The sequence below is a fragment of the Suhomyces tanzawaensis genome (assembly GCF_001661415.1).
Source record: "Suhomyces tanzawaensis NRRL Y-17324 unplaced genomic scaffold CANTAscaffold_1, whole genome shotgun sequence".
Lineage (NCBI taxonomy): Eukaryota > Fungi > Ascomycota > Pichiomycetes > Serinales > Debaryomycetaceae > Suhomyces > Suhomyces tanzawaensis.
Window position 1 is genome coordinate 2550725 of NW_017963636.1, and position 24465 is coordinate 2575189.

The 24465-nt window shown below is 43.4% G+C and overlaps 9 protein-coding genes and 2 non-coding genes across 11 annotated transcripts; 8 read left to right on the plus strand and 3 right to left on the minus strand.

Annotated features, from left to right (window-relative positions):
• Positions 1-658: 658 nt before the first annotated feature.
• On the plus strand, positions 659-731 carry CANTADRAFT_t25. Its single transcript has one exon. It is a non-coding gene; the product is annotated as a tRNA-Arg (tRNA).
• Positions 732-737: 6 nt separating this feature from the next.
• On the plus strand, positions 738-827 carry CANTADRAFT_t26. The gene has a single exon. It is a non-coding gene; the product is annotated as a tRNA-Phe (tRNA).
• A 60-nt stretch (positions 828-887) lies between these two features.
• Positions 888-4085, minus strand: CANTADRAFT_146425 (uncharacterized protein). The gene has a single exon (XM_020206312.1). It carries the CDS (start codon positions 3842-3844, stop codon positions 932-934), a length of 2913 nt encoding a protein of 970 aa, XP_020067576.1. The 5' UTR covers positions 3845-4085; the 3' UTR covers positions 888-931.
• Positions 4086-4871: 786 nt separating this feature from the next.
• Positions 4872-6161, plus strand: CANTADRAFT_24958 (uroporphyrinogen decarboxylase). The gene has a single exon (XM_020207274.1). It carries the CDS (start codon positions 5205-5207, stop codon positions 6027-6029), a length of 825 nt encoding a protein of 274 aa, XP_020067577.1. The 5' UTR covers positions 4872-5204; the 3' UTR covers positions 6030-6161.
• A 1130-nt stretch (positions 6162-7291) lies between these two features.
• Positions 7292-9097, plus strand: CANTADRAFT_20004 (uncharacterized protein; the record flags this gene model as incomplete). The annotated part of the gene is made up of 1 exon (XM_020206508.1): positions 7292-9097. The coding sequence occupies one exon, from the start codon at positions 7292-7294 to the stop codon at positions 9095-9097; it is 1806 nt and encodes a 601-aa protein (XP_020067578.1).
• Positions 9098-9168: 71 nt separating this feature from the next.
• On the minus strand, positions 9169-12088 carry RDH54 (DNA-dependent ATPase). Its single transcript, XM_020207275.1, has one exon. It carries the CDS (start codon positions 11838-11840, stop codon positions 9225-9227), a length of 2616 nt encoding a protein of 871 aa, XP_020067579.1. The 5' UTR covers positions 11841-12088; the 3' UTR covers positions 9169-9224.
• A 371-nt stretch (positions 12089-12459) lies between these two features.
• Positions 12460-13239, minus strand: CANTADRAFT_24961 (uncharacterized protein). Its single transcript, XM_020207276.1, has one exon. The coding sequence runs from the start codon at positions 13055-13057 to the stop codon at positions 12818-12820; it is 240 nt and encodes a 79-aa protein (XP_020067580.1). The 5' UTR covers positions 13058-13239; the 3' UTR covers positions 12460-12817.
• Positions 13240-13441: 202 nt separating this feature from the next.
• Positions 13442-17440, plus strand: CANTADRAFT_31634 (tRNA methylation protein; the record flags this gene model as incomplete). Its single annotated transcript, XM_020208411.1, has 2 exons — positions 13442-15604; positions 15665-17440. Coding segments are annotated over 2 exons (3939 nt in total), but the record flags the coding sequence as incomplete, so codon positions are not given.
• A 2181-nt stretch (positions 17441-19621) lies between these two features.
• On the plus strand, positions 19622-20686 carry CANTADRAFT_88354 (uncharacterized protein; the record flags this gene model as incomplete). The annotated part of the gene is made up of 2 exons (XM_020211437.1): positions 19622-20572; positions 20666-20686. The coding sequence occupies 2 exons, from the start codon at positions 19622-19624 to the stop codon at positions 20684-20686; spliced, it is 972 nt and encodes a 323-aa protein (XP_020067582.1).
• Positions 20687-22077: 1391 nt separating this feature from the next.
• On the plus strand, positions 22078-22767 carry CANTADRAFT_43507 (N-acetylglucosaminyldiphosphodolichol N-acetylglucosaminyltransferase anchoring subunit; the record flags this gene model as incomplete). Its single annotated transcript, XM_020208971.1, has 1 exon — positions 22078-22767. One exon carries the CDS (start codon positions 22078-22080, stop codon positions 22765-22767), a length of 690 nt encoding a protein of 229 aa, XP_020067583.1.
• A 155-nt stretch (positions 22768-22922) lies between these two features.
• On the plus strand, positions 22923-24185 carry PSO2 (Pso2p; the record flags this gene model as incomplete). The annotated part of the gene is made up of 1 exon (XM_020208347.1): positions 22923-24185. A coding segment is annotated over one exon (1263 nt), but the record flags the coding sequence as incomplete, so codon positions are not given.
• Positions 24186-24465: the final 280 nt, after the last annotated feature.

Here is a 24465-nt window from a genome sequence, read left to right on the forward strand (position 1 = left end):
ATATTATTATATTCTCCGTTCTTATATGTGGAATGCTCTGGTATTCCCATCATGGCTGGTGTTCCTTTATGTTTCCGCTGAGGTACTAATAGTCGCTAGTATAGCCACATTACATACTCGTGTTTGACAAATAAACCCAGCTTCTTCTTTAGTAGACGCTGGCTCCTTTTATACTTCGTCCTATCAAGTGCATAATCAAGTCGTAGGGAAGTAGAGTATGATAGTCTCGAGATAGGTCTGATAGCAGGCTTTTGAATTATTCACGCTCTCTCCATCTCCTTGGGAAGAATTGATATCAATCCAAAATAACCAAATACCATTAGATATCCTATCAAACTGCACAAACAGTTTGCGTTGAAACACGGTAACCGCTTCCTCGGAAATCTGGAAAAGCTTAACTGAGGCAAACAAAATGGCTTAAAATGATGATTTAAACGTGCTTATAGTAACCTGTGAGATTTTACTATTCACCATTTTTGTGACAAGTTTTAAAAAATAAAATAAAAACTGTTTTTCTCCCCAAAGTAATTAAGAACTAGCTTAAATACATTACAATTATCCATTTATACACATTGGCTTCCACGGATAGGCTAAAAAGAGAAATTTAGCTTTATTTTAGACAGCGTAATAAACGGGCTCTGTTTTCTTCCAACAAGTAGCCTGCGTAGCGTAATGGTTAACGCGTTTGACTTCTAATCAAAAGATTCCGGGTTCGACTCCCGGCGTGGGTTCGATTTGCGGTTTTAGCTCAGTTGGGAGAGCGTCAGACTGAAGAGATTCAGTCACAGTTAATCTGAAGGTCCTGTGTTCGATCCACAGAAATCGCATATTTTTTGATAAATTTTTAGCCAGATTTATTACTTTATATTGTTGCTATTGTGTAAATTAATTTGCGTACAAAGTGTTCAGAAAACAGGTATTAATCATTAAATTATATCTCAATATACTTGGAGGCAGAAACCAAACCTCTATCTCTATTGGCCCAGCTTACATAAACTGGACTGTAGTGCACCAACTCTTCGAGTGCTGGAACATGGCTGGCGGCCTTACCATCGATAACGAGAGGGTTAAGGTCTGCCCAGAAACATTCAGTTTGTATTCCCAACTTAAGGATAAGCTCAGAATCGAACTCATTGGAACCAGTGGCCACCAAGTCAGGCAACCATTGGAAACCAAGGTGGTAGTCCTTATCCCAGTCAAGCTTGTTCAAATTAAGGGCATTGATACCATCATGGAGCCTGTAAACGTAGTTTCCGTCTTTGTCCACGGAGAACCCTTCAGGAATAGCAAGAGTGTCAGCATGCTTCTCGGTTCCGTTGCCTTGCTTCTTATCGTTGTACCAGATAAAAGTTTTAACTGGAGCATCAGTATTGATCAGACTGGCGAAAATACTATTTGATTCACTGAAGTTGAATCTCAAGTTGCACATTCTGTTCTTTGGCACATGGATCTTAATTTCAGCAGACAATAATCCAAATGGGTAGTCATTATTAGCAGTGGAATTTTTAACAACGTGGATATCGATGAGGTCCGTAGTAAAGTTATGTTTTTCGCCAAAAGCTGGAGCTAAATCACTCTTGTATGAGCACTCCTCCAACCCATCACCGACGTCAGAGCATGAAACGGTTTGTCCAGAATTTTTAACCGATGGAATATCATTCAAGACAGCCCTCATAGGACTGTCAATCCTTCCAAGAACCTTGACATGAGACTGAGTGGAACTATTCAAATCAACAGTTTGAATGAATCTTAACTTCAATGGGTTATTGATATCAAAAGCATCGGAGTTTTGAACCAACAATGCACCTGTGACACTGAAGACCAACAAAAGGGCTATGATAATTCTGTTAAATTTAAATATGAATGGCAAAAATGGAATACTCCATATGATGACAAATAATTGGAGGAACAGGTAGATGAGTTTTTCAGCCTTCAAAGACTCCTGAATAGATTTGTTGAGGCCATCCAAGATTAAATAACCAGAGTTATAGATGATCAAGGAGGACAATGGGACAATAAAAAGAAATTGAATCGACCAGTCATAGCTGCGGAATTTGGACTCAGGCAAAGGATGCTCAAAAGACAAAGATGAAGTATCATCGTTGCCAATAGAAGTGTCCAATTCGTCATTAGACTCGCCTTCTTGTGTGCCGTAGGTTCTTTGACCATCCAATAAAGGTTGAGAACTCTCGTCATCCTTGCTCACATCATGCTTGCCTTGCTTGAAGCTCCAACCGATCAAACCGAGTAAAGAACCAATTGATTGCAAAACGAATAAAATAGTGACTGGGAGTTCACCAGTGTGATCGTCACCAATACGATTAGTGGAAAGTTTGTAAGTTGAGTATATCAATGCCAACCAAGTAAGGATTGAAATTTCGATGTTAACAATTAACTTTTCGTCGTGGTTGATGACATTGTAGCTCTTAAATACCCAGTTAATTCCGTTGAGGATCACATAATTCACCAATAAGAACACAGCCAACGAGGTAAAAACCAACAATACGACAGATGAATTTGCTATGAACGGATTTTGGGAGACCACGGCAACGTCAACGAAGATATCCAATGCTAAGATTGACAAAACAAACGAAAGTGGGAACTTGAGTACATTGACGAAGCTGAGATTCCAGTTGTGTTTGTACTGGAAAATAACAACCAAAAATGGGATGCTAATTAACGGAACAAGTACCAAGAGAATGGTATTGACAAGCACAATCTTTGAGGTGGAGAAGGCAACGAAATGGTTGAAGAAAGAGAAATAAAGGGCAAAGTCGTTGGATTCTTCCGGAGCTTCAACGTCGAGATCGATTTCAGTCTGTAAGCCTTCCGTGAAGTCCAATGCAATCGACAACATATGCCACAAAGACTTGATACCTGTGTGTCTGATATCGTCCCGGGTGGTGTGGTAGATGTCTCTGGGCTTATAGAAGGCCACATCAAGGCCTCTAATGCCCCCGTTTTCCTTGTAGATTTTGAAGTCTGTTTCGCTGTGGATCAAGCCATTGTCAAAGCCCTGCTGGAAAATCGAGTTCCCGTATGGATATCTGACCTTCTTGAAGTGGTTGACGATACCATAGTCAGTGCCTCTGAACAAGAACGCCTTTCCGCCAGCACCAGTGCCCTCGAGATTCAAGAAATAGGCAATGTCTTTGAAAAAGGGGTGGTTCAAGAAGCTGGAGGCACCGTAGAGGCCGAATTCCTCGTCGTTGTTGAAGTTCAACACAATAGTCCGAAGCGGTTGCTTGGTGCTGTGATGGGTGTAGTAGTGGAGCAAGCCCAACATGGACGCCACACCGACTCCGTCGTCGGTGATTCCGAAGCTGGTGGGCACAGAGTCGTAGTGGGAGCTCAACAACAATGCAGGCAACGAGGGGTCGGTTCCGTTGATTCTCACTACCAAGTTGTTGCTTTCGTAGTAGTGCACCACATTGGACCCTGCTGGAAACCGATACAAGATGTTGTTGGTGTAGTTCAAGTCATTGTCGTATTCAGCGTACTTCTTGCTAGCAATGGCCTCCTTGATAGACGACTCAAGGCTGTCATGGACAAAGTCGTTGCTAGGCGAACCATAGGGGTGTTGGTAGCGTCCAATGACTTGAAGAGCCTTCCAGGCGTACTCCAAGGACTCTTGCTCTAGCCCATTGGTAGGAAGCGGCACTGAAGACTCCAAGTCATTATCGTAGTGGGAGGTGAGGAATGTGAACAAGAAGGTGAGAAGGATAAAGAAGGTGAGGGACGTTTTGCGGTAGCCAAAGGTGCTTCTAACCAACTTTACGAAGGGGTTGGTGCGACTCTGCGAGCTGCGCAACGAGCTGCTTTCGTCACGAGAAGCTTCGGCCATGGTGGTGGATGTTGTGGAGACGAAGCGGCTGGCGATATTGATAGGGACCAGCCAGCAATCTATGGCACGTGCTCAATCACGTGCTTGCATGTGCGCGATCACAGGGAACGCATGCTGGCATGGTAGATTCCTAACGAATGGGTTAGAACTGCTTGCCTGTATTTACTGCTTATTATCCCGTTAGACTTATTAAGTCGAAAACCTATGTCTCGTAGACCAAGAGACATTAGATTTGCTAGAATAGACAGTTTATCGGTAGAGAATATCGCTGCGATGAGATGTGCACCTGAAAGAAATAAACCATGGAAGTACAGTACTCGCCTGTACTTTGTATACGAGCGCCTCTAGCTCTGAGAATGGGGCCGGTGGGCAGTGGCTGTTTTAGCATCAATATTTAATATACTGAGCAACCGCTAAATAGTATTTTTGGCTAATTTTAACGTAGTTCCAATCCAGTGTCCCTTGGGTCTGCGGCTAGTTGTTTACCAATTGTCAGTACCACAATATTGCACTTTTTGTAGAATGTCAAACAACCACTTTTTTAGCTTGCCATGGGTGGCCCATTTTGGCATGTGTGCTTTTAGCAGAGCCTTGTGCGAAGTAGGTCCAAGACAAGAATTATCGGGTTTGTTATTAAAGACCATTTAGTTTACTGTTCAGTAGGCTTGAAGCACCGAAACTCACCAAAGAATTCGGTCCTACAGTGAAATTTCCAGTCTGATTTTCCACGTTTTACCCCAATATTTGTGGGTTCCTGAAGTTAAGTCGTGTCCACCCTATTGTAGTAGCATTTTGCCAAGTGCCCCAAAGACTTTTAGAGATATTCTGAAAACATTATACGCAAGCTGAGTAAATCAGCATTCACAGATGCACTGAATCTCTAATCCATTCCAACGATTGCTGGCGCAGCTAGCCAATTTTGAAATTTCCAATGAAAACTACCTGGCCCATTGCCACCATCGGTCACGTGAAGCATCACGTGGTTGTCACCCCAACAGTGCCCAGTTTTCACTCCAACCCACGATCTCCACCACCAACCACCCACCCATGCCTGAATTTGCTCCCTTAAAGAACGATTTGATCCTCAGAGCCGCCAGGGGCGAGAAGGTCGAGAGACCCCCCATCTGGATTATGGTACGTCCTTTCAGCTCGCTGCTCCATCGCCCTCAATACTAACCGCCAGAGACAAGCAGGCCGTTACTTGCCTGAATACCACGAAGTCAAGGGAAAGCGTGACTTCTTTGAGACCTGTAGAGACGCTGAAATTGCCTCGACCATCACCATCCAGCCAGTGGACCACTACGACGGTTTGATCGACGCTGCTATCATCTTCAGTGATATCTTGGTGATTCCGCAAGCCATGGGGTTTGAGATCGAGATGGTGGAAGGCAAGGGTCCTGTGTTCGTGGACCCATTGAGATCGCCTAAGGACTTGGCCAGGGTCAACTTGAAGCCAGACATCTTGAAGAGCTTGGACTGGGCGTTCAAGTCCATCACCTTGACCAGAACCAAGTTGAACGGTAGGGTGCCTTTGTTGGGATTCGTGGGTGCTCCATGGACTTTGTTAGTGTACATGACCGAGGGACAAGGGTCTAAGATGTTCAGATTCGCCAAGGAGTGGATCTACGACCACACCGAGGAAACCCACACGTTGTTGCAAGCCACCACCGACGCCTGTGTCGAGTTCTTGGCCCAACAAGTGGTTGCTGGGGCCCAGATGTTGCAAGTTTTCGAATCATGGGCCGGGGAATTGGGTCCTAACGAGTTCAACGAGTTCTGTTTACCATACTTGAAGCAAATTGCTGCTAAGTTGCCTCCTAGATTGAAGGAGTTGGGTGTCCAAGAACAGATTCCCTTGACTGTTTTCGCCAAGGGTGCTTGGTACGCTTTGGACGACTTGTGTGAAGCTGGGTATGACACTGTGTCCTTGGACTGGTTGTACAAGCCAGAAGACGCTGTCAAGGTTGTCAATGGTAGAAGAATCACCTTGCAAGGTAACCTCGACCCAGGTACTATCTATGGATCCGACGAAGTGATTTCCCAAAAGGTTGAGGCCATGATCAAGGGCTTTGGTGGTGGCAAGCAAAACTACATCATCAACTTTGGTCACGGAACCCACCCATTCATGAAGCCCGAGAAGATCGAACATTTCTTGAAGGAGTGTCATAGATTCGGTAAGCAGTAATGCTCGTGTATATATGAATAATGTAGGCGCCAAAATAGTGTTGCATATGCTACATAGCCAGACCTGTATTGACGATATAACTGATTATTATTAGTAGCTCTTGTAGGGGCCTGCCGGTATCACTGGACAATTGAAGAGAATATATTACTAGGTGTTGCTATTGAGCAATTGTAATGGGAAAATTTCTTGGTGGCCCTAATTTGCTACTCTTCAAAAATCCGATATGATGAATCGTACAGGAGAGACTTGAAATATTAGCTCTTCGTTAGCGGAGAGTTGGCAAAGTAAATTCTTGATCCTTCCTCTCTGGAGCAAAATGAACTAAGCTCGGATAAATATTTAAAAGTACGAGCTAACAATTAATTAACCAACAACTGGTGAGCGAATTCTAAGGTGGTTGCTTCAATTCTGTGTATAGCTGGAAACAAGTATTGTCACCAATGAGCTACCTCAGCATTCTTGTAAGTAGTCTTTAACATAATTAGCAAGAAATACACTCTCTATGAGCTTTGCAAACAATAAATACTCCTAGGACTAAGGGTATTCCAAAAAATCTGGAACTTTGTCAACTTTTAATTATTTATTCTCGGATTTATCACGATTGACTACCTACTGTTCATTCTAATTCACTCATTTATTTTCACCGACATTATGCCATTTCTATACCTTTTTCACATAATTACACAAATGAGACACTGACACTCAGCAGTATTAATTCAAATTGGCCAGCAGCATTTCAGGAAGGGGAGTCTAAAGCCAGTCTAAACACACTCCAATGACTCAAATTGGGCACTTACCACTATTTTTGGAACCCTGTGCTGTGACTATTCGGTTGCGAAAAGCCGCAATGTGCAATGAAGCGAGCTAAGTCCTGACTCATACCTGGAACTAGCATCGACCACTAGGAACGAGTCCTGAGGTCATCTTGGATAGTTCTATTACTGCCGTCAACCCCATTTTCTCCACAATCATCGCCACTTTCATCAATTTCGCAGTAATTGCTTCTGCTAGTTCCATTGCTAATACACGATCAAACACCTCCAGTAGTCCTTGTCTGAATCCATCATGCAACCAACAAGCCCATTGCCGTGCCCATGACACGATATGCACCCGTGGCCAGCTTTCGAGGTCCGCCTACGTCTTCCATCATGACTCATAGTGCTTATGGTGCATTCGCAGTCGGTGCAGATTTCAACACCAGATCCTCCATATAAGCCTATATAACTGTCACTCATCACCACTCCTGCTCCTCCACATCCACCATGTCGTACGACAAAGAAGACTTGTACATATACACCCTCCACGACAAGGTCAAGAGCACACTCGAGTTGTTGTACTTCGACTCGCTCACTCAGGAAGAAGTGCCTGTTGCCACCGAGTTGTCAGCGGCAAACTTGGCCACCAACAATAATGGTGAAACCAAGGTAGACGCCTCCAAGAGCGAGGACTCGTCGTACTACAAGTCCGACTGGTATCGTTTCAACTTGAAGCGCTCGCTCAATGGGTTGCCCTCATTGTCGGAAGAAGCGTTCGAGCAGTTGTTGGAGAGCCAGTCCATCGAGAGTTTGTCAGGATCAGACACCGAAGAAGAGGACGAAGAAGATGTCGATGTCCAGAACCGCAAGTTGGAGTCACTCATAAAGAAGCTCGAGTTGGAAAAGGCCTCGGATGCAGAGGATGACTTGAAGACGGTGAGCCATCTCAATGCTCGTTCTCCGTTCATCTTCTACAAGTCGTCGTTACTCCCAGAAAACAAGGCCTTTGGCTCCTATAAAGGCTTGTATTCAGAGGAGCAGCTCTTGGGCTCTCCGTTGGAGACGCTCAAGTCCTTTTCCACCGAATCAAGAGCTTCCAAGTCAGCATTGTTCATGATCGGTGGTGGCCACTTTGCTGGTGCCATCGTATCCCACATCCCCAAGAATACCAGAGGTAACGCCACCAACATGAAGGAAAACAGACAGGAACAAGCTGTCAATGTGATAGTGTCCAAAACCTTCCACAGATACACCACCAGAAGAAAGCAGGGTGGGTCACAAAGTGCCAGCGACAATGCCCGAGGAAAAGCCAATTCGGCTGGTTCTAGTATCAGACGTTACAACGAACAGGCGTTGATCAAAGAAGTGCGTGAGTTATTACAGGAATGGAACGGACATTTGAAGGAATGTGCATCCATTTTTATCAGGGCCAATGGTGCTAGCAATAGAAAGATCTTGGTAGGCTATGAAGGTTGTGTGCTCACTAACGACGATAAGAGAATCAAAACCTTCCCTTTTTCAACTAAAAGAGCTACCACCTCTGAGTTGAAGAGAGCGTGGGTGGAATTGTCGTACTTGAAAGTAATGGATTTACCAAAGGTGAACGAAAAGGCCAAGAAGAAGTTGGAGAAGGTTGAGGTCAAAGAGGAAGCTCAGAAGCCAGTGGAGAGAGATCCACAGGAAGTCGCAAACGAACAGCACTCACAGGAATTGACATCCTTGCTCAAGAAACAAAAAGCACCAAAATTAATGACATACATCAAACAGAGCAAGATAGACGTGGATCAGTTCAGGCTCACTCCTGCATCGAAATACGTTAACTATCCAACCTTATTACACTACTCTTCAGCCCATAACTTGGATCATATGGTTTTGGTCTTGATGAATAACTTGAAGGCTGATCCAGCAATTCAAAATCAGTTTGGAAGAACGCCTTATGAAGTCACTAGTGATCGAGATACTAAACACTCTTTTCAAATTGCAAGATACAAGTTGGGCGAGAGCCACTGTGATTGGAGCAAGACCAAGATCGGCCCAGCAAAATCCAAAGATCAATTTATCAAAGAAGAGGAAGAAGAAAAGGAAAGAATAAAGCAAGAAAAGCAAAAACTGATTCAAGAAGAATTGAACAAGAAGACAGAGATGGAGCTCAGGAAGCCCAAGATTTCTTCTAGCGGATCCTTGAATGGCGGCCCATCAATTGCCAGTATCAACGAGTTGAGTGGATTGTCTGACCAGCAAAAGATGAGATTGATGAGGGAACAACGAGCCCGTGCCGCCGAAGCACGCTTTAAAGGCATGCAAGGGAAGTGAATATACACAGTAGAATACATTAATATATTTATAGATTTTAATTAATGATAGATCTAATTATCTAGTGTATATGCAGATTAATTTGTCTATATGTAGAAAATTTTAAGAGATCTCATGCTAGTTTTGTCTAATCGTTACCGGAGGCCTTCATCATAATATAGCTCAACATTCTTCTGTCCATGAAGTTTTTGTTTTGAAGTATGTTACAGAGAACTGGATCATTGATTCTCTGGACATTGGTATTAACACGGGGATCATAGTGTATATAATCATGTAAAGCATGTTTAATTGATATAGCAGATGCCTGCTTACTTTCCTCGACTTGTTTTTTGAGATCTAAAGCAGAAACCCACGAATTCAGTCTCAAAGAGCTACCTTCGTCCTCATCAGTATCCGGCTCCTCGAAGCTTGCATTGTCTCCTTTTCCTTCACAATCGCATTCCAAAAGATCATGAGTGTTGGAGTTGGTGGTTTTGTCAATTTCAAATAAATTCTTTAGGTCAACAGAATCAAAGACGTCTGACTTCGAATCAGAGTCATCGTCGAGGAACTTTGAGCTTAAATTATTCTTCATGAGTTGTCTTTGAAAGATCTTTTCGTCAATGCAGCCAGTAGTCAATATTCTATAGATGAAACATGGCTTTGATTGACCATCTCGATGAATTCTAGCCATCGATTGTAAATCAACAGAAGGATTCCAATCATTATCGAATAAAATTAATCTCGATGCACCAACTAGATTAATCCCCATCCCACCAGATTTTGAGGATAAAAGGAAAATGGGTATAGCTTTTGCAGATGCCTTATTGAACTCACTTACAAGTTTTGAGCGTAAGTTCTTTGGAGTCGATCCATCTAATCGCAAAAATTTGAGGTTTAGTTTATTGAGAATCAATTCCAAAAGGTCCAACGTTTGGGTATAATTTGAAATCAAGACCACTTTCTCATCGAGGGCAACAGTCTCAAGTAATAATGGTATAAGAATGTTAATTTTTCCTGAGGAAGTACTGAGAGTGGATGAAGGGAATGCCGCTTGGAACTCGGTATCGTCTTTTGTTAATGAGGTAAAAAATTGATCATCTTTTAATAAGGCTGATGAATTGCAAATTTTCTTGAAGAGATTAATCAAGGTGAATGCTTGGTTTGAGCTATCATTCAATAATTGGTTAAACTTTTTGAGTCGTGTGATGTAGTCGAATAGCCTGGTTTGTACTTCTGTAGGTGGCACAAAGAGAACGACATCAGTTCTGGAAGTCAAATAGCTTGACAATATAGACTGAGTTCTTCTCAAGATGAATTGCTTGGTAATGGTAATCAACCTGTTAGAAATTATTTCTCCAGTTTTTTTCACGTCAGGATCATAGCAATTTACATCTCTTGATCTCAAAATAGGATTTATGAAATCACGTTGGAACGATTTGAAATCTCCTAGCACACCAGGATTTAAGAAATTAATGATAGTGAAAAATTCTACCAAGTCATTCTGTATTGGCGTACCAGTCAAAAGAATTTTCTTGGGGATTTTGAGATTGGTCAAATGATTGAGCACTTTATTGGTTTTGCTCTTGAGACGGTGGCCCTCATCACACACAAGTAGATCAAAGTTTATTGCTGATAATTCCTCAAAATATGTGGATACCTTTTCATAATTGATAATCAACACCTGGTATACATTTAGTTTACCAAAGCTCACGAGGTTCTGCTTATCTGAGATAGAAGCGTTACCTGAGTTTCCTCCCAAAGTCAAGATTTGGATTTTGTTCAAACCCAACCATTTTTTGAACTCTTGTTTCCAGTTATTAATAAGGGTTACCGGGCAACAAATAAGGATCTTGCTCGCCAGGGACCTGATGTTTCGGAACGGGCTTTGTTTGTAGAGGGTATAGATTATAGTGATAGTCATCAAGGTTTTTCCCAATCCCATTTCATCCGCCAAAAGACATCCAGTTCCGGCAAAATCTCGGAACCCAAGAAGACATTCGTACATGAAGCGCACACCTTCGACTTGGTGGGGCCTCAACTTGGATGCGAGGCTGTGATCGAGCTCCACAGGCTTAAAGTCCAGTACATTGGGGGGATTAGGCATGAGAATTGATGGGGTTTCCTCAGGTTCAGGTACGTTGTTCGAGATCACAGGCTCCTCAGCCCCGGGCACTATTGGAGGGGCCACCTTCTTGAACGGGGTAGGTTCCATCATAGGGACGGGTGCTGGGGTGGATTCGTGGGCAACATCCTCTATCGAGTCTATTTTGCAGTCCACCTCCAACTCAAACTGGCCAATGGCGATGATTTCGTCGAGAAGCTCGGGCTTATAGGCCACCGACTTCTTGCCCAACTGTTTGCCCGACGAGTCCTTGAATACGAGCAAGGCAGAGCCATCAGCGTGGGTTACTGTGAGATGGCCATCGCCTTCCCAGGTCTTGTTCTTCTTGGTGGACCTTTTGCGCCATTGCACCACATAACGGTCTCTTGGCTGACCAGTGGTGCTAGTGACAGAAGTCACAGCTGGAGACGGAGCTGGACGGTGAAGAGCCGGTCTTTTGGTGGTCAAACGAACAGCAGCCTTTCTCTTGACTGGAATCGCAGCGCGTGGTGCCTCCTCCAGGGAATCGGTTGTAATTGACGGAGAAATTGCAGGTTTTGGAGCATTTGGAGACTTCAGTGGCGGGACAGGCGATGGCAGCGGCACCAGGCCATCTTTTCTGACGAAACGGGGCGGTTTGAACGCAGCACGGGCCGTCATTAGTGAGAGGACGCGTTTGTTACCAAACGAGAAATGGCGATCTGGGGTAGAGGCCAGAGCTACATACGGAGAAGAGCAGCACCGTTTGGATTGCTTTTGCCTTATACGGCTTTCTTGCTCTTTGTGACTCATCGGGTGGTGTGCTGCTTCTACAATAACTTATGTGGTTACAATAAGTATTGAGTTTTTTGATGTTGTCAAACTACCTTGATCTATACACTAGATAGTATTTCTCCAAAGTTGTCCCTTGATGGCTATAATATCTCTATGTTTTGTGGTATATTTTGGAGAGTGTATGGCTATAATATCTAGAATTAGTTATCTTTAAGTCAAACTGGCTGAAAGTTCTATAATTCATGGTACTCACCTTAAAGTTATCTAGTATCTAATACTAGTGTCAAGCTGCCTATTATATTTATATATATAAAGTATTAATTCTCCACCCTATTTTCTATTACTTTTCAATCAGTCCAATTTATTTGAATGGATAGTTTATGATAAATATATTAGTTTGTACGAGGAAGAATTAAATAATCATACGATGGATTCTTGGGTAGTAATTGAAGAATCAAGAACAATATTCCCTCCAGAAGACTAGGTTTACTAACTGGCAAAATCTATCCTATTTCTGAGACTATCGCTAATTGCTGCTGCTATATTATTAGTCCATCGGCACTTTTTACCAATAGATTAGGAACTCATGGAGGCTACACCAGTCAAACAAAGTGTCTATTGTATACAGGTAGAGGGAGACGGGTCATATGGCTGTGGTGGGAGATGGAGTGTTATTAGTGGTGTTTTGGGCATAATCAAGCGCTCAGCGCGTAGCAGACTGCGCTGCTGGCTAGTGGAGCCATGAAGGGATGTTCACAGCGTAATGTGTGGGTATGGGAGGTGACGAGAGTAGTATGGTGGTATCACCAGAGGATGGCTTTTCCCGAGAAATGGGAAGTATGGATCATGATTCAGTCAGCACTCTAAGCATTCACCTCTTGGCCCCACAAGTAGTAGTAGCCACGGGACAACGAGAACATGATGGTGGCAGGCAAGTAGCTGTAGATGCCGTAGCCGATGAAAAACAAGAACGATAAAAGGAACAAGTGGAGGGTGAAGCTCTCGTTCTTGGTCAACATGTAGTGGGGGAAGTGGTGGTAGTAGATCTGGTACATTCTGTGGATGGAGCCAGTGGAGGCGGTGGGGGAACGGGTGGCAGCCATGATGGGAAGCGTGGACGGAGTGAGAGTGGACAGTCGACGGAACGAAAGTGAACTGGCGATGAAATAAGTGGTGGACAGTTGACGGAATGTAGACTTATTTACTTCTGGTGCCAGAAAAAGAAACATTACCGTGCGCCTCGCCGGAGCTAGGGGGAGGTTGTGGCGGTGGTGGGGCTCAGTGGCAGGCGCAGCGCGACTGGACCGGGGCGCCAGCGGGAGGCTCGCGGGGGCTAGCGCGCGCGTACTGCCATCGTGCCAGCGGCGCCATCTCAGCTCTGCTTACGTAAGCACAGGCTAGCGGCTTACGTACTCCCAGATCTTCAAATCTGACGTAACTGTCGATTCCCCATCATGTCTGCCATACGAAGTGGTGCTGTAGCGGATCTCGCCCTGCTCAAGACCCGGCTTGTTGCCTCCAAACCCACTGACTTGCAGAAGTCGTCCTTGGATGCAGATTATGCCGCTCTTTTACACCTTCTCCATCACACCTACACCTCGGGGTCTTCCGACGACCAATGGTTCATTCTTTTGAACGACTCCTTGGCTGTGTGTTTGCTTCGAATGGCTCAGCACTCACGCAACTCCCTGTCTGCTTTTGAGGTCCTGCAAGACCAAATTACGGCCATATTGGACTATGTCATCCGGTACGTGAACCACAAATCAGCACCTCTTATCAACTCGTTGACAGCTCTCGTGACCAAGGCAATTTCGTTCTATACTATATCCAGCAAGGAGCAGCTCCACGACAGTTTGCAGCTGGCGATTCCCAAAATTTTGTCCCAGAAGTTGACCAAGAATCTCTTCAACGTGCTTGAACTTGTGATTCGAAGCTTGCCTGATAAGCAGAAGGTTCTCCAGAAGCATCCAGAAATTCCCAGAATGTGCATCGAAGCCGCAGGCGACGATCAAGTGGCCAATTCTGCCAGCAAGACATTTGTCACCCTCTTCACGGGATTGTACAATGCTCAAGATGGCACTAACACCTGGTATGCCCTCTGGCGGGATTTGGTTCTCGAGGGACTTTCCGATGAAAAAACTCGTTACAATTTGGTTACTTATTTGTTGCCATACTTGGTCCAACCTCAGCCATCGACGTTGAGTATGCTCATTTCCGAATATTCCGGTCCCAATATTAATAAAGACTTGTCATCCATGGACATCATAATGAACCTTTACAAGCTAGCGCAAGAGAAGTCTATCAGTTTTGAGCTTCCTAGCAATATTTCATCCTTTTTGAACCATTACGACCCAAAAATCAGACTCAATGCATTATCGCTCGTACTTGGAGGTTCCGCCAAAAACTCAAAGTCTTTGCCTATCCCCGATGAAACTTACCAGATAATCAGGGAATCCCGGTGCATTGACACTTTCATGAATGACTATGAGGATATTGAGTCCAGAAACAAATTCGTGTCACTTATCACCCATTTCTTGGGTTTCAGGTTCAAAGAATCCATGTACTCTCTTAATAAAGAGTTTGGTAAACTCATTAAAAAAGACATAGACCCAGACAGGCAACAGGAAATTGCCCATTTTCTTGAATCAGGTAATTTATTCATAGACTGGTTGATCGAAAACCTAACAGCATATCTCAATCCAGCATCCAATTATTCCCAATTAATTACCGCAATCCAGCTATTGGCATCTATCTCCTCAAAGCTAAGCGACATGAAGAATTGCAACATATACAGAGACAAGTTGATCCACTTTCTAATCCAAAATCTCTTCAACAACTATGAAAATATAAGGGAAATGAGTTTTGACCTATTAACTTCTTGTGATCCAGCAGTCATTGACAATTTTTTTGAGTCAAGTCAACTTCAGGCTCAATTAGTCAACCAGTCATATACCATATTGACTAGTCTTACGGGAAGAAAAAGTGATGGTGCAGCGAAGTTCTTTGAGTTTTTGACAATATACCACTTGAACATGAATGCTTTTGATAAGATAACTCGTATAATCGATTCCATGATAGTGAGAATGTCTTACGGAATCAACTTGTTGAAAGAAGGCTCGAATTTAGAACGTTCAGAAATTTACATCCATGGTTACTTCAAATCAATGAACTTGATGCTCAACAGATTAACCAGTTCTCACTTGGATTACATCAAAATGATTTCAGCAACTATAATCGACCTCATATTTGACATTTGGACACTAGTCGAGCCTATTTTGTCAAATTCTTCTCTCGAGGATGAAGAAGACGTAATTGACGACGATAAAATCTTGTTGAATTACGCTTGGAAAGTAATCAAAGACTCCAATATCTTGTTGTCGCACATCTTAAGCATGAATGTGGTGGATGAGGACATGTTTTTGAGATGCAGCGAACTAATTATGACTCAATTGAGCTCAGTCAAACATAAAGGTGCATTTTCATCGATCTATCCATCATTTATCTCCACTTGCGAAATGTGTTTTAAGTCTGCTGATCTTAAACACTATCCATTCAAGTGGTTGAAAGAAAACTTAAAGCTAATCGAAAGCAAGGAACAATTCATTTCTAGAAGATCTGGTGGGATTCCTTTCTTGATTACCGGAATTCTTGTAGCAGCAAGTTGTCTGAAAAAGGGCCAATTTTCTGAACCTAAGAATCTTGGATCTGAGGTCAATGAAAATGATGCTCCTGTTGAGAGGCACATCCTTCTTCAGTATTCATTTGATTACTTGCTTTCTGTGGCTGAAAGGCCATTCTTCCATGATTCAAAGAATGACATACCTCAGGTTCATGCCTTCAACTGCATTAAACAAATTTTCAACGAAACCACATTGTCTAGAGAGTCATTAGACTATGTCGAAACTTCGTTAGTGCTTGCTTTGAGCAACTTTCATTCGGAGAACTGGTCAATTAGAAATTGTGCAGTGATGTTATTTGGTACAATACAAAGAAGAATATTTGGCACCAGAAATGAATCAAGATATCCCTATAAGTTATTCTTTGAAAGGTTTCCCCAGTTAGATCAAATATTGCACAAAGAGTTGTGCAATGTCCTCGAAGAAGATTCTGCTCAGGACATATTCCCTGTAATTATCATTCTCCTGAAATTGGATACTTCATCAGTGGCAGATGTTTCTATTTTGGCAAAGTATAAGCCTTTACTAGTGAGGTTGTTGGCAAACAAATATTGGAAGATTAGAGAAATGCTTGCCAACTGTATTTCTACTTTCTTTAGTGATGGTGAGTTATTTGAACTCTCCATGAGATTCTTTGGACATCAAAATGAAGGATCTATGGATTTCATCTCTAAAATTGAGGACCTTCCTAATCTAAACGAAGCACAAGGTTACCTTAGGGTTATTAGCGAAAGTTATTCCCGATTATCGTTGGATGACAAGAGGAAGTTAAAGCAAGCAACGTTGAACAAATTGGAATATGTGTTAGCAAACTATCAATCACCTTATATCGTGAAGGCTTTCCTTGATATTATTGTTCAATTTAACGAACAAATACCATCTGAAAGCTTAGATCTTCTTGGAAATTACTTGGTTAATTTGATTGTGGGTGATGATGATAGGCTTGATGGGGGTAAGCAATTGGTGATGGCTGAATTGATCGGTTTCTTGCTTACTAACTATCAGAAATACTACCTGAATGATGATAAGGAGAGGACTGTTGACCTCATAAGATTAGGACTTGCTTGCACAGATGCATTTAGAGTTCAAGAGTCAACGATAGAGTACATTAAACTGAATTTTGAGATGCTTAAATCGGAGGTGGTGCATTTAGTGGCTGAAGATCTCATTGAGTTGATTGGTAACGGGAAAAACTTTGACTATGTTAGAGCCCAGGGCTTGGGATTATATTCGAAGATTTTGGAAGAAGGCAATGCCATTAACTTGACGCAATCAAAAAGGTTTATTGCTTTCCTTGACCCCTCTTTTACCGAAGACATTCAATTGAACTCGCTCAAATGTTTGGCGTCTTTAGCTCTGCAGCTTCTGATAGCGGACCAAGATAGATTTATTGATGAGTGTCGCCAGCTTTGTGACGACTCAAAATCGTTTAAATACCGATTGACTGCGATTGAATCTCTTGTCAAGGGCCACAGTACATTCAAGCTGAGTGAAAATCTCCAAAAGTCAAGGATGGAGACTTTGCTTGTTTTTAGGGGATTGTATGACGACGATGAAAGCATCAGGGGAATTGCTGCTGGGTATTTGTCTTCGTATCTTGGGATGTCGGTGAAGACAAACCCCAGTTCATTGGCTAACCAATGCTTGCCATTGCTTTTAAGCAAAGGAGGGCAGTTCAAGAGGGCCTTGGTGGAGGAATTTCAACGTCACACCTTGGACGTAAACGAAGTGGAGAAGTTGGATAGCAGCACAATTGGGGAGACACTCTTTGATGTTGAGAATTCCAATCTATACATCAACAAAGTCGAGGTCGCTGTTAACTTCAAGAGCGCCTTCCAAGAGGTGGGAATTATTCCAAGTACAGAAAGTGCCTCGTTGTGCCTCAAGCAAGCTCAAGATTTACTCCGAGTAAGTGAGCTTGTAAAGAAGAGAGGGCTTGATGGCGTTCTTGGATGGAGCAGAGATCCAAGGTTATATGTCATGGTGGTGGTGACTGTTATAAACGCAGAAACAACCGTGTCTTTGAGTGGGAATGAAACTGTCAAGGATGGCTTGACTTTATTAAAACTAGTTCTTACAGAAGCTAAGATAGACTTGGGTGTATCCCAATTTATAGACAACGAGTAGTTGGGCCAACACTCACTATATACTAATTTCGTTCCATTGTAGGCCTTCGAGGTAACAACAAACTTGAACTTTTCATCTAGTATGTTAGTAGACACAGGAAACTTTAACCAACCGGTACGTCACTGCCATACACACATATACTACGGTCTTCCATAACGAATGCTAAGCAACATCTTTTATAGATCATTTGGGCAGTAGCTCTGCTTTGATTAATTTTACACCATTTACCAACATAGTCCTGCTGTGGATTTCCTCCCTCCACCGGTAATCTAGAAGCAGCCGCTCACGGCAATTACTGCTCATTATCAATATCATTGCCTTAACGAATTCACATCAAAAGCGTTTTCACTACCGACTTTTGTTTCGTAGTTCATATTTGCTTATTTTTGCCTGCTTGCTCTTGTAGATGATTGTTCAAGTATGCGTGCCAACCATTGCTGTCTATGTACATCCTAGCATTAGACAGCACCCCTCCACTTCCAATATGGTCATAATGTCTTATTAGTGTAGCTGTAGCGTTCCACACAGCAAATAATACTGCGTTAGCAAATTGGACACACTCTCCACTCGCTACGAATAGCGTGTCACTGAAGTTATCAATATAGCAGCCGGCTTGAGACATGCGACTCTCCCGTCATCACTCTTGCAACTTCGAATACTTATTCTTTCTATCAGAATCGTGTCTCGTAGCTAGTGCTAGCTAATCGCTCTCCCTACTTGAAATTACGATGTTATCCATTATCAAAACCATCAATAGCCCTGTCTTGATGCATTTAAATGACTGTATTTCGAATATAACTTTCATCATCCTTTAGGGATGGGAACTACTATTCTGTCCGTAACCCTGTACACGAATCAAAATGCCTATTTAAGTGTAACTCTGGAATAATAAGCGTAATCATCGTATCTATTGCTTGTAGCAGATACCTTTTGAGTCACCATTAAATGCTAATTCGGTATTCCTATACTGGTATAAATCTCTTTACTGGTTCTTATCTATCTGCGGTAATTTATTCTATCCTATTTTATTTCTAATTTTTACTTAAGTCTTGGAATTGGGAGTATCTTCTCTTTCTCTAGATCTCTTGGATTACACCCCGATCACTCAATTTATGTACTTCGATACAGACGAATTGTTGCTGGTTTCATCTTTAAACCTCTGCCTCTCGTCTGATTCTATCTGTCTCCAATTTGGCATCCTGTATCCATAAACTTACCTACGAAGGTATGTAATCATGACTAGGTGAGACCAAGCGAAATCCCTTTGAAACTTCTAGTTCCGTCACACTTCTCACTCTGTTACACTACCTTTTGCTGGGCCAGGGTTGGTACTATTTTGCACCCAAGAATGTGTCCGGGTAACCTCCCAAGCACTATAAAAGAGCCGGCTTCGCACAAATTTCTTCGTCATCTCATTCTCCTCAACCACCAAACCGTAAGTAACATGAGATGCCTCTCCAGTTACACTGATGAATAATTATAACTACAACGAATTTCTTCACCTGAATACCCGTGTAGAACAAAAATAATTTCAGAGCTTTTTAACACTGACTTTCTGGAGAGCTTCACTAGTGATGAACATACTAACAATCAGGCCAACCACCTTGTGCATAGCAATAAACACTGCAAACAATCGATTCTGTAGACACTCGACGTAGATAGCCACAGCTTGATAGTGCCAAAGCACACGGTGCTGTTCAACCCCGATCGATATCTTGGTAGAGTCCATCTGGCTGAGTTACGCTCGTCACATGACACAGGTCACGCCCACCACCATCTCATCAACCCATTTATCACAAGTACCAAACACTTACTGACATGTCAGAGTACGTATCTGCCGTTGCAGAGTCCACATCGTCATCGATGCTAACTTCCAGTGATTCATTCTCCATCTGTGATGCCTGTTTGGGTCCAGACAAACACCTCAAAATGATGAAGCATCCTAACGGAGAAGAGTGCAAGTCTTGTACTCGCCCTTTTATGGTCTACAGGTGGAACTCGAGCCTCTCATCGCAAAAGGCAAAGAAGACTGTGATTTGCACCACCTGTGCACGGTCCAAGAACTGTTGCCAGAGCTGTATGCTTGATATTAACTTCCACATTCCCCTTCATATTCGAGACACTGCCTTGAAGATGGCAGGCTTGCCTGCCATTGGCAGCGGAGCCGTTGAAGCGTCCAAGAACAGGGAAAGAAAGGCAATTTTGGCGGACAAACAGGAACAGGCCTTTGGGTCCAAGCAAGAGGAAGACCAACAAGAACTAGCCAGGAACATCTTGACAAAGTTGGCTGAACGGCTCAATGACGCCCCCAGCTTCAAAAAGGCACCCAAGAGCTTGAGGCCAGATGAAAGCAAGCTCAAGAACATCGATGTGTCTAAGATTTTGGCCAAATTGCCATTTGGAGGACTGCTCGACAAGGAGACCAGCAAGGGAACCACTTCCTTCTTCCTATTTGGCGTAGGAGATGACGTGCCGCAATACTTAATAACAGACATGTGCAATTCCTACGGCAAGATAAAGTTGTTGAAAATCATACACAAGGCTAGGTGTGGATACGTATCGTTCACTACCAGAGAGGCTGCAGAGGCATTTGCCGACTCAATCAACGCTAATGGTCTCAACAGCAATAAGAGCACAGCAGGTTTGGTGCTCTTGGACAACAGGCATCCAATGAGAGTGGCATGGGGTAAGCCTAGGCCATTGGGGGTCACCAACGATGAGCACTATAAAATCAGCTTAGTTGTGGAAAAAGTGATGAAGCAATTGGCTGAAAAAGACAGGGAAGCCAATTCAGGGCCCAAGAATGTTGCTAAGGTCAAAAAAGGTCTGCTCAAGAAAGCTCCAGTCAAGTATCATGCTGCTGGGGCCGACTTCGAAGTGTAGCTAATACTATAACATCTACGGAAGACAATGTTTCTTTCTTATTAAGGAGACGAGAGCAATAGTCCATCTCCTGGAATAGTGATTGCGAGTCTATTTGTTGCTTCTATGAGGCTTGAATAATTCCCTTGATTCTTTGACCACCACGGCTTGAAAGAGAATACAGACACAGAAACGTTGTATTATATCACCAATAGTGTATTCTTTTGTCATAAATTGTGGCCAAAAAAAATGGGCAACTAATTTCCCACGTCTTGTCACCTATAATCTGGAACTGTGCTGTTTATCATACAAAGTGACAAATGATATGGTGCGGATAGTGAACAGTAAAAGTATTAGGGATATGGCGGCCAGTTACAAACCGAGTAGTCGTTACTCACAAAGCTTGGAAATATCCATAGCAAGGTCAGCTATTTTGAGGTAGAGTGCTAGCACACTTCACAGATGTTCTTTCTGTGCAGTGAATTATTCAGGTTAGTTCGCTAAGCTTGTGGGTATCACCACAATTTATTGGTATATAGTCAGTAGAATTACGTGCCATAATGCTATACATACAATAGTAATAGATTTAGAATAATAAGTCTGCTTATTCTTTCAATTTTACCATCGCTTGCCGACAAGGAATGTGACTTACTAGAACATACTGACACTATCATTAAGTAGACATTTTCTAAAAAAAGCATCCACAGAATTAGTCTCAAGATGTATCCTATTGGCTAAAACCAGAAGAAGTGCCGTCAGCTCTCCTAAGATGACAGCTTTGTTAAGTAAATCTCGTCATCAGCAAATTTCGTTTCCAGGTGCTCTGGCCTGTAAAGCTGAGAAATCACGTCAAGTCTTCAGAAAGTGTCAGAAAGGATGCAACAGAAATTACATTTGACTGGCCAGGAAAATTGAATACCACACAAATTCTAATACAAAGGAAGCTGACGAGTTGACTATTATGATAATAATCGACCAAGTCAGTTAATTGACTAGACAACAAATCAAAGTAATCGACCAGGAATTATAGGGAATTAACTATGACAAGAAATTGATCTGCGAAGAGATATCAGAAAATCAATAACATATGAGAGGAATTTGGCTAGATCTTTGACAAATACTACAGGCAGCGATCTACTGCTACAAGACACACTATTCAAACTAAGGAATCCGACTACAAATGAATCTTGACTAAAAAAAGGTTGACGTGGAACTATTATCGATACCACCAAGATGAATTCTTGCTACTGCCATATTGTTCTACCAATAATCCTTTACTACTATAGCTTCCATACCGTATGAGCCAGATTATCATTAATACCCCCAAGTTCCAGAAGTTCAGCCCTTCACTCCTGCCTCGTATGTAGCTCGCTTCTATTGTCGCGGTATTATTGTCGCGCAAGCGAGAAACCACGCGAATAAAACTCACATATACCATCACCACCACCACATTCATCATGAACTACGAAACCAAGCTCTGCATAAAGGTGGCTGCGTTCCTCTTGCCGTTCGTGGTGGCCATCGTGCGATTGATCGCCATACTTCCTGCGCTCCACAGTCCCGAAATCACCGCACAAGGTCAGAGTTTCCACGAGGTACCCTTGATCGCCAAAAACACCAATGTGATGATCTTCTTGGGCTCTGGTGGCCACACGGGAGAGATGATGCGCATCTTGTCACAGGTGGACCTCAGTGAGGTGTCCAGAACGTGGGTGACGTCGTCCAACGACTCTGCTTCGATGGTCAAAGCACGCGACTTCGAAGAACACCTCAGCTCAAGCCAGCCAGCCAATTTCTTGACCCTCCACAGAGCTCGGGCCGTCCAGGAGCCGCTCCTCCTGTCGATCCAGAACACCGTCAGGTCATTTATCTCCACATACAAGGGCATGCGAGAGCTCCCTCAGTTACCGTCCGTGTTGCTCCTCAATGGTCCGGGAACAAGCGTGCCTTTGGCCTACATGCTCTTCGCCATGAAATACTTTGGCTTATGCACCACCAGAGTCGTCTACATCGAGAGTCTTGCCAGAGTCAACCTGCTCAGTTTGAGCGGCAAGTTGTTGCTTCCCATCACTGACCGCTTCATTGTGCAGTGGGAACAGCTTTACTACCAGTACAAGCGGGCCGAGTACTACGGCGTGTTGATATAGTGCGGTTCAGCGACTGCTGCTGCCGAAATACATGTCATTCTAGACACCTGTAGCGAAGACGTCAACTACTGCATGCACCTCATCGGACGGTCACGTGATCCAGGGTCACGCTGCCAGATATAGATCCCGCTGCCTACGCGTATCCTACCCATCCAATGCAGCGAGGGAACAGCTTCCAGGGAGTTCTAGCCGAGTTCAACTCCATCAGCGTGGACAAGTTCAACACTGGCGCGTCCACCTTTCTTTTGACACATTTTCACGCGGACCACTTGGCAGGCCTAGATGCAAAATCGTTCTGCAAGAAGGTATACTGTACTCCTACAACCAGGGCATTGCTAGCGCTTAATCCCGCGTATCACCACATTCTTCTGTACGTGATTCCGTTGGATTACGGAAAGCACTCCATTTCTGTAAATGGCCTACCTATCGAGCTAACCTTGATCCAGTCGTACCATTGTCCTGGATCAACCATGTTTTTAGTTGAGGACAAGGTGAAGGCGGTCTTGATCACAGGAGATATCCGTGCTGAGTCCTGGTGGGTCCAGGGACTCGCAAAAAACCCGTATCTTTTTCAGTATACGACTGGCTTGAAGGTGCTTGCCAATATCTATCTAGATACTACCTTCTCATACAGAGGAGAGCCCTATATCGAGATGTCCGACAACAACGATGGCATCAATGGAGTGATCCAGATGTTACGGTCGTATCCACAGGACGACGAGGAAATCCAGTTCTTTTTCATGGATACCACCAGTGGCTTCGAAGAGGCCTGGGCGAAAATAGTCCCTCTCTTCCTGGGATCCTTGACGCTAGGGGCTGACCTAAGGGCCAGAATAAGTGCATTGTGCCAACAGAATGACTCCAGTGCCCAGATTCTTTCTCAATCGATTGGAAAGACCCATTATCCTCGATTCCATGTGATTGCAAAAGCCGGAAACCACAAGCCCAATTTTGCAGTCACAATAAAACAATGCATCGATTTCAACATTTCAGACATGGCAGGCATCCTCTTTCCCATTCCCGTTAACAGCCTTACTGAAACGGAGCGGGCCACCTTGCGGTTGGTGCATTCTACAGCGAAAGGAAACGAGATATACCGCTTCAAAAACCGGCTCTGGATATTGCCGAAGGGAGGTTCCGAATATCTTCCTAAAGAGATCAAGCTTGTATTTTCGCGACATCTGTCTTTCTCAGAGTCCCGAAAGCTTGTGAGTTTGTTTCGTCCGAAAGAAGTGTATCCTTGTTGCGAATCCAAAACGACGTGGTTGTCAGGATTTTCCGTAGAAAGAATATTTGGAGATTTATGCATCAGCAGGGAGTTCAAGTATGACCTCATGATGTTCAACAAGTTCGGGAGGCCCTCTTTGCAAATTCAGGAGAGACCTGTCATGACTATCAACAGGTGGAGTTTCGAGGAATGTGAAAATGAGGTCAAGTACGTGCGGAATGTTTTCAATGGTAACCAAACCCAATTTAATTTTAAAGGTATAGGTGGCTTCGGAGCCAATGGTACCCCCGAGAGACGGGAGGTGGCAATTGGCAGAATCAAAGACTTCAAGCTTCAGGATATAATATCAGGCAGAAAAGAACAGATATTCAAAGACAAAATCGCTCAGTGTCAACAAATTTACTCTGAGCGTGCTTACAGAGAGGTTCATGGATTGCTTCGTGAATATGATCAGACAGAGAACTTGCCCG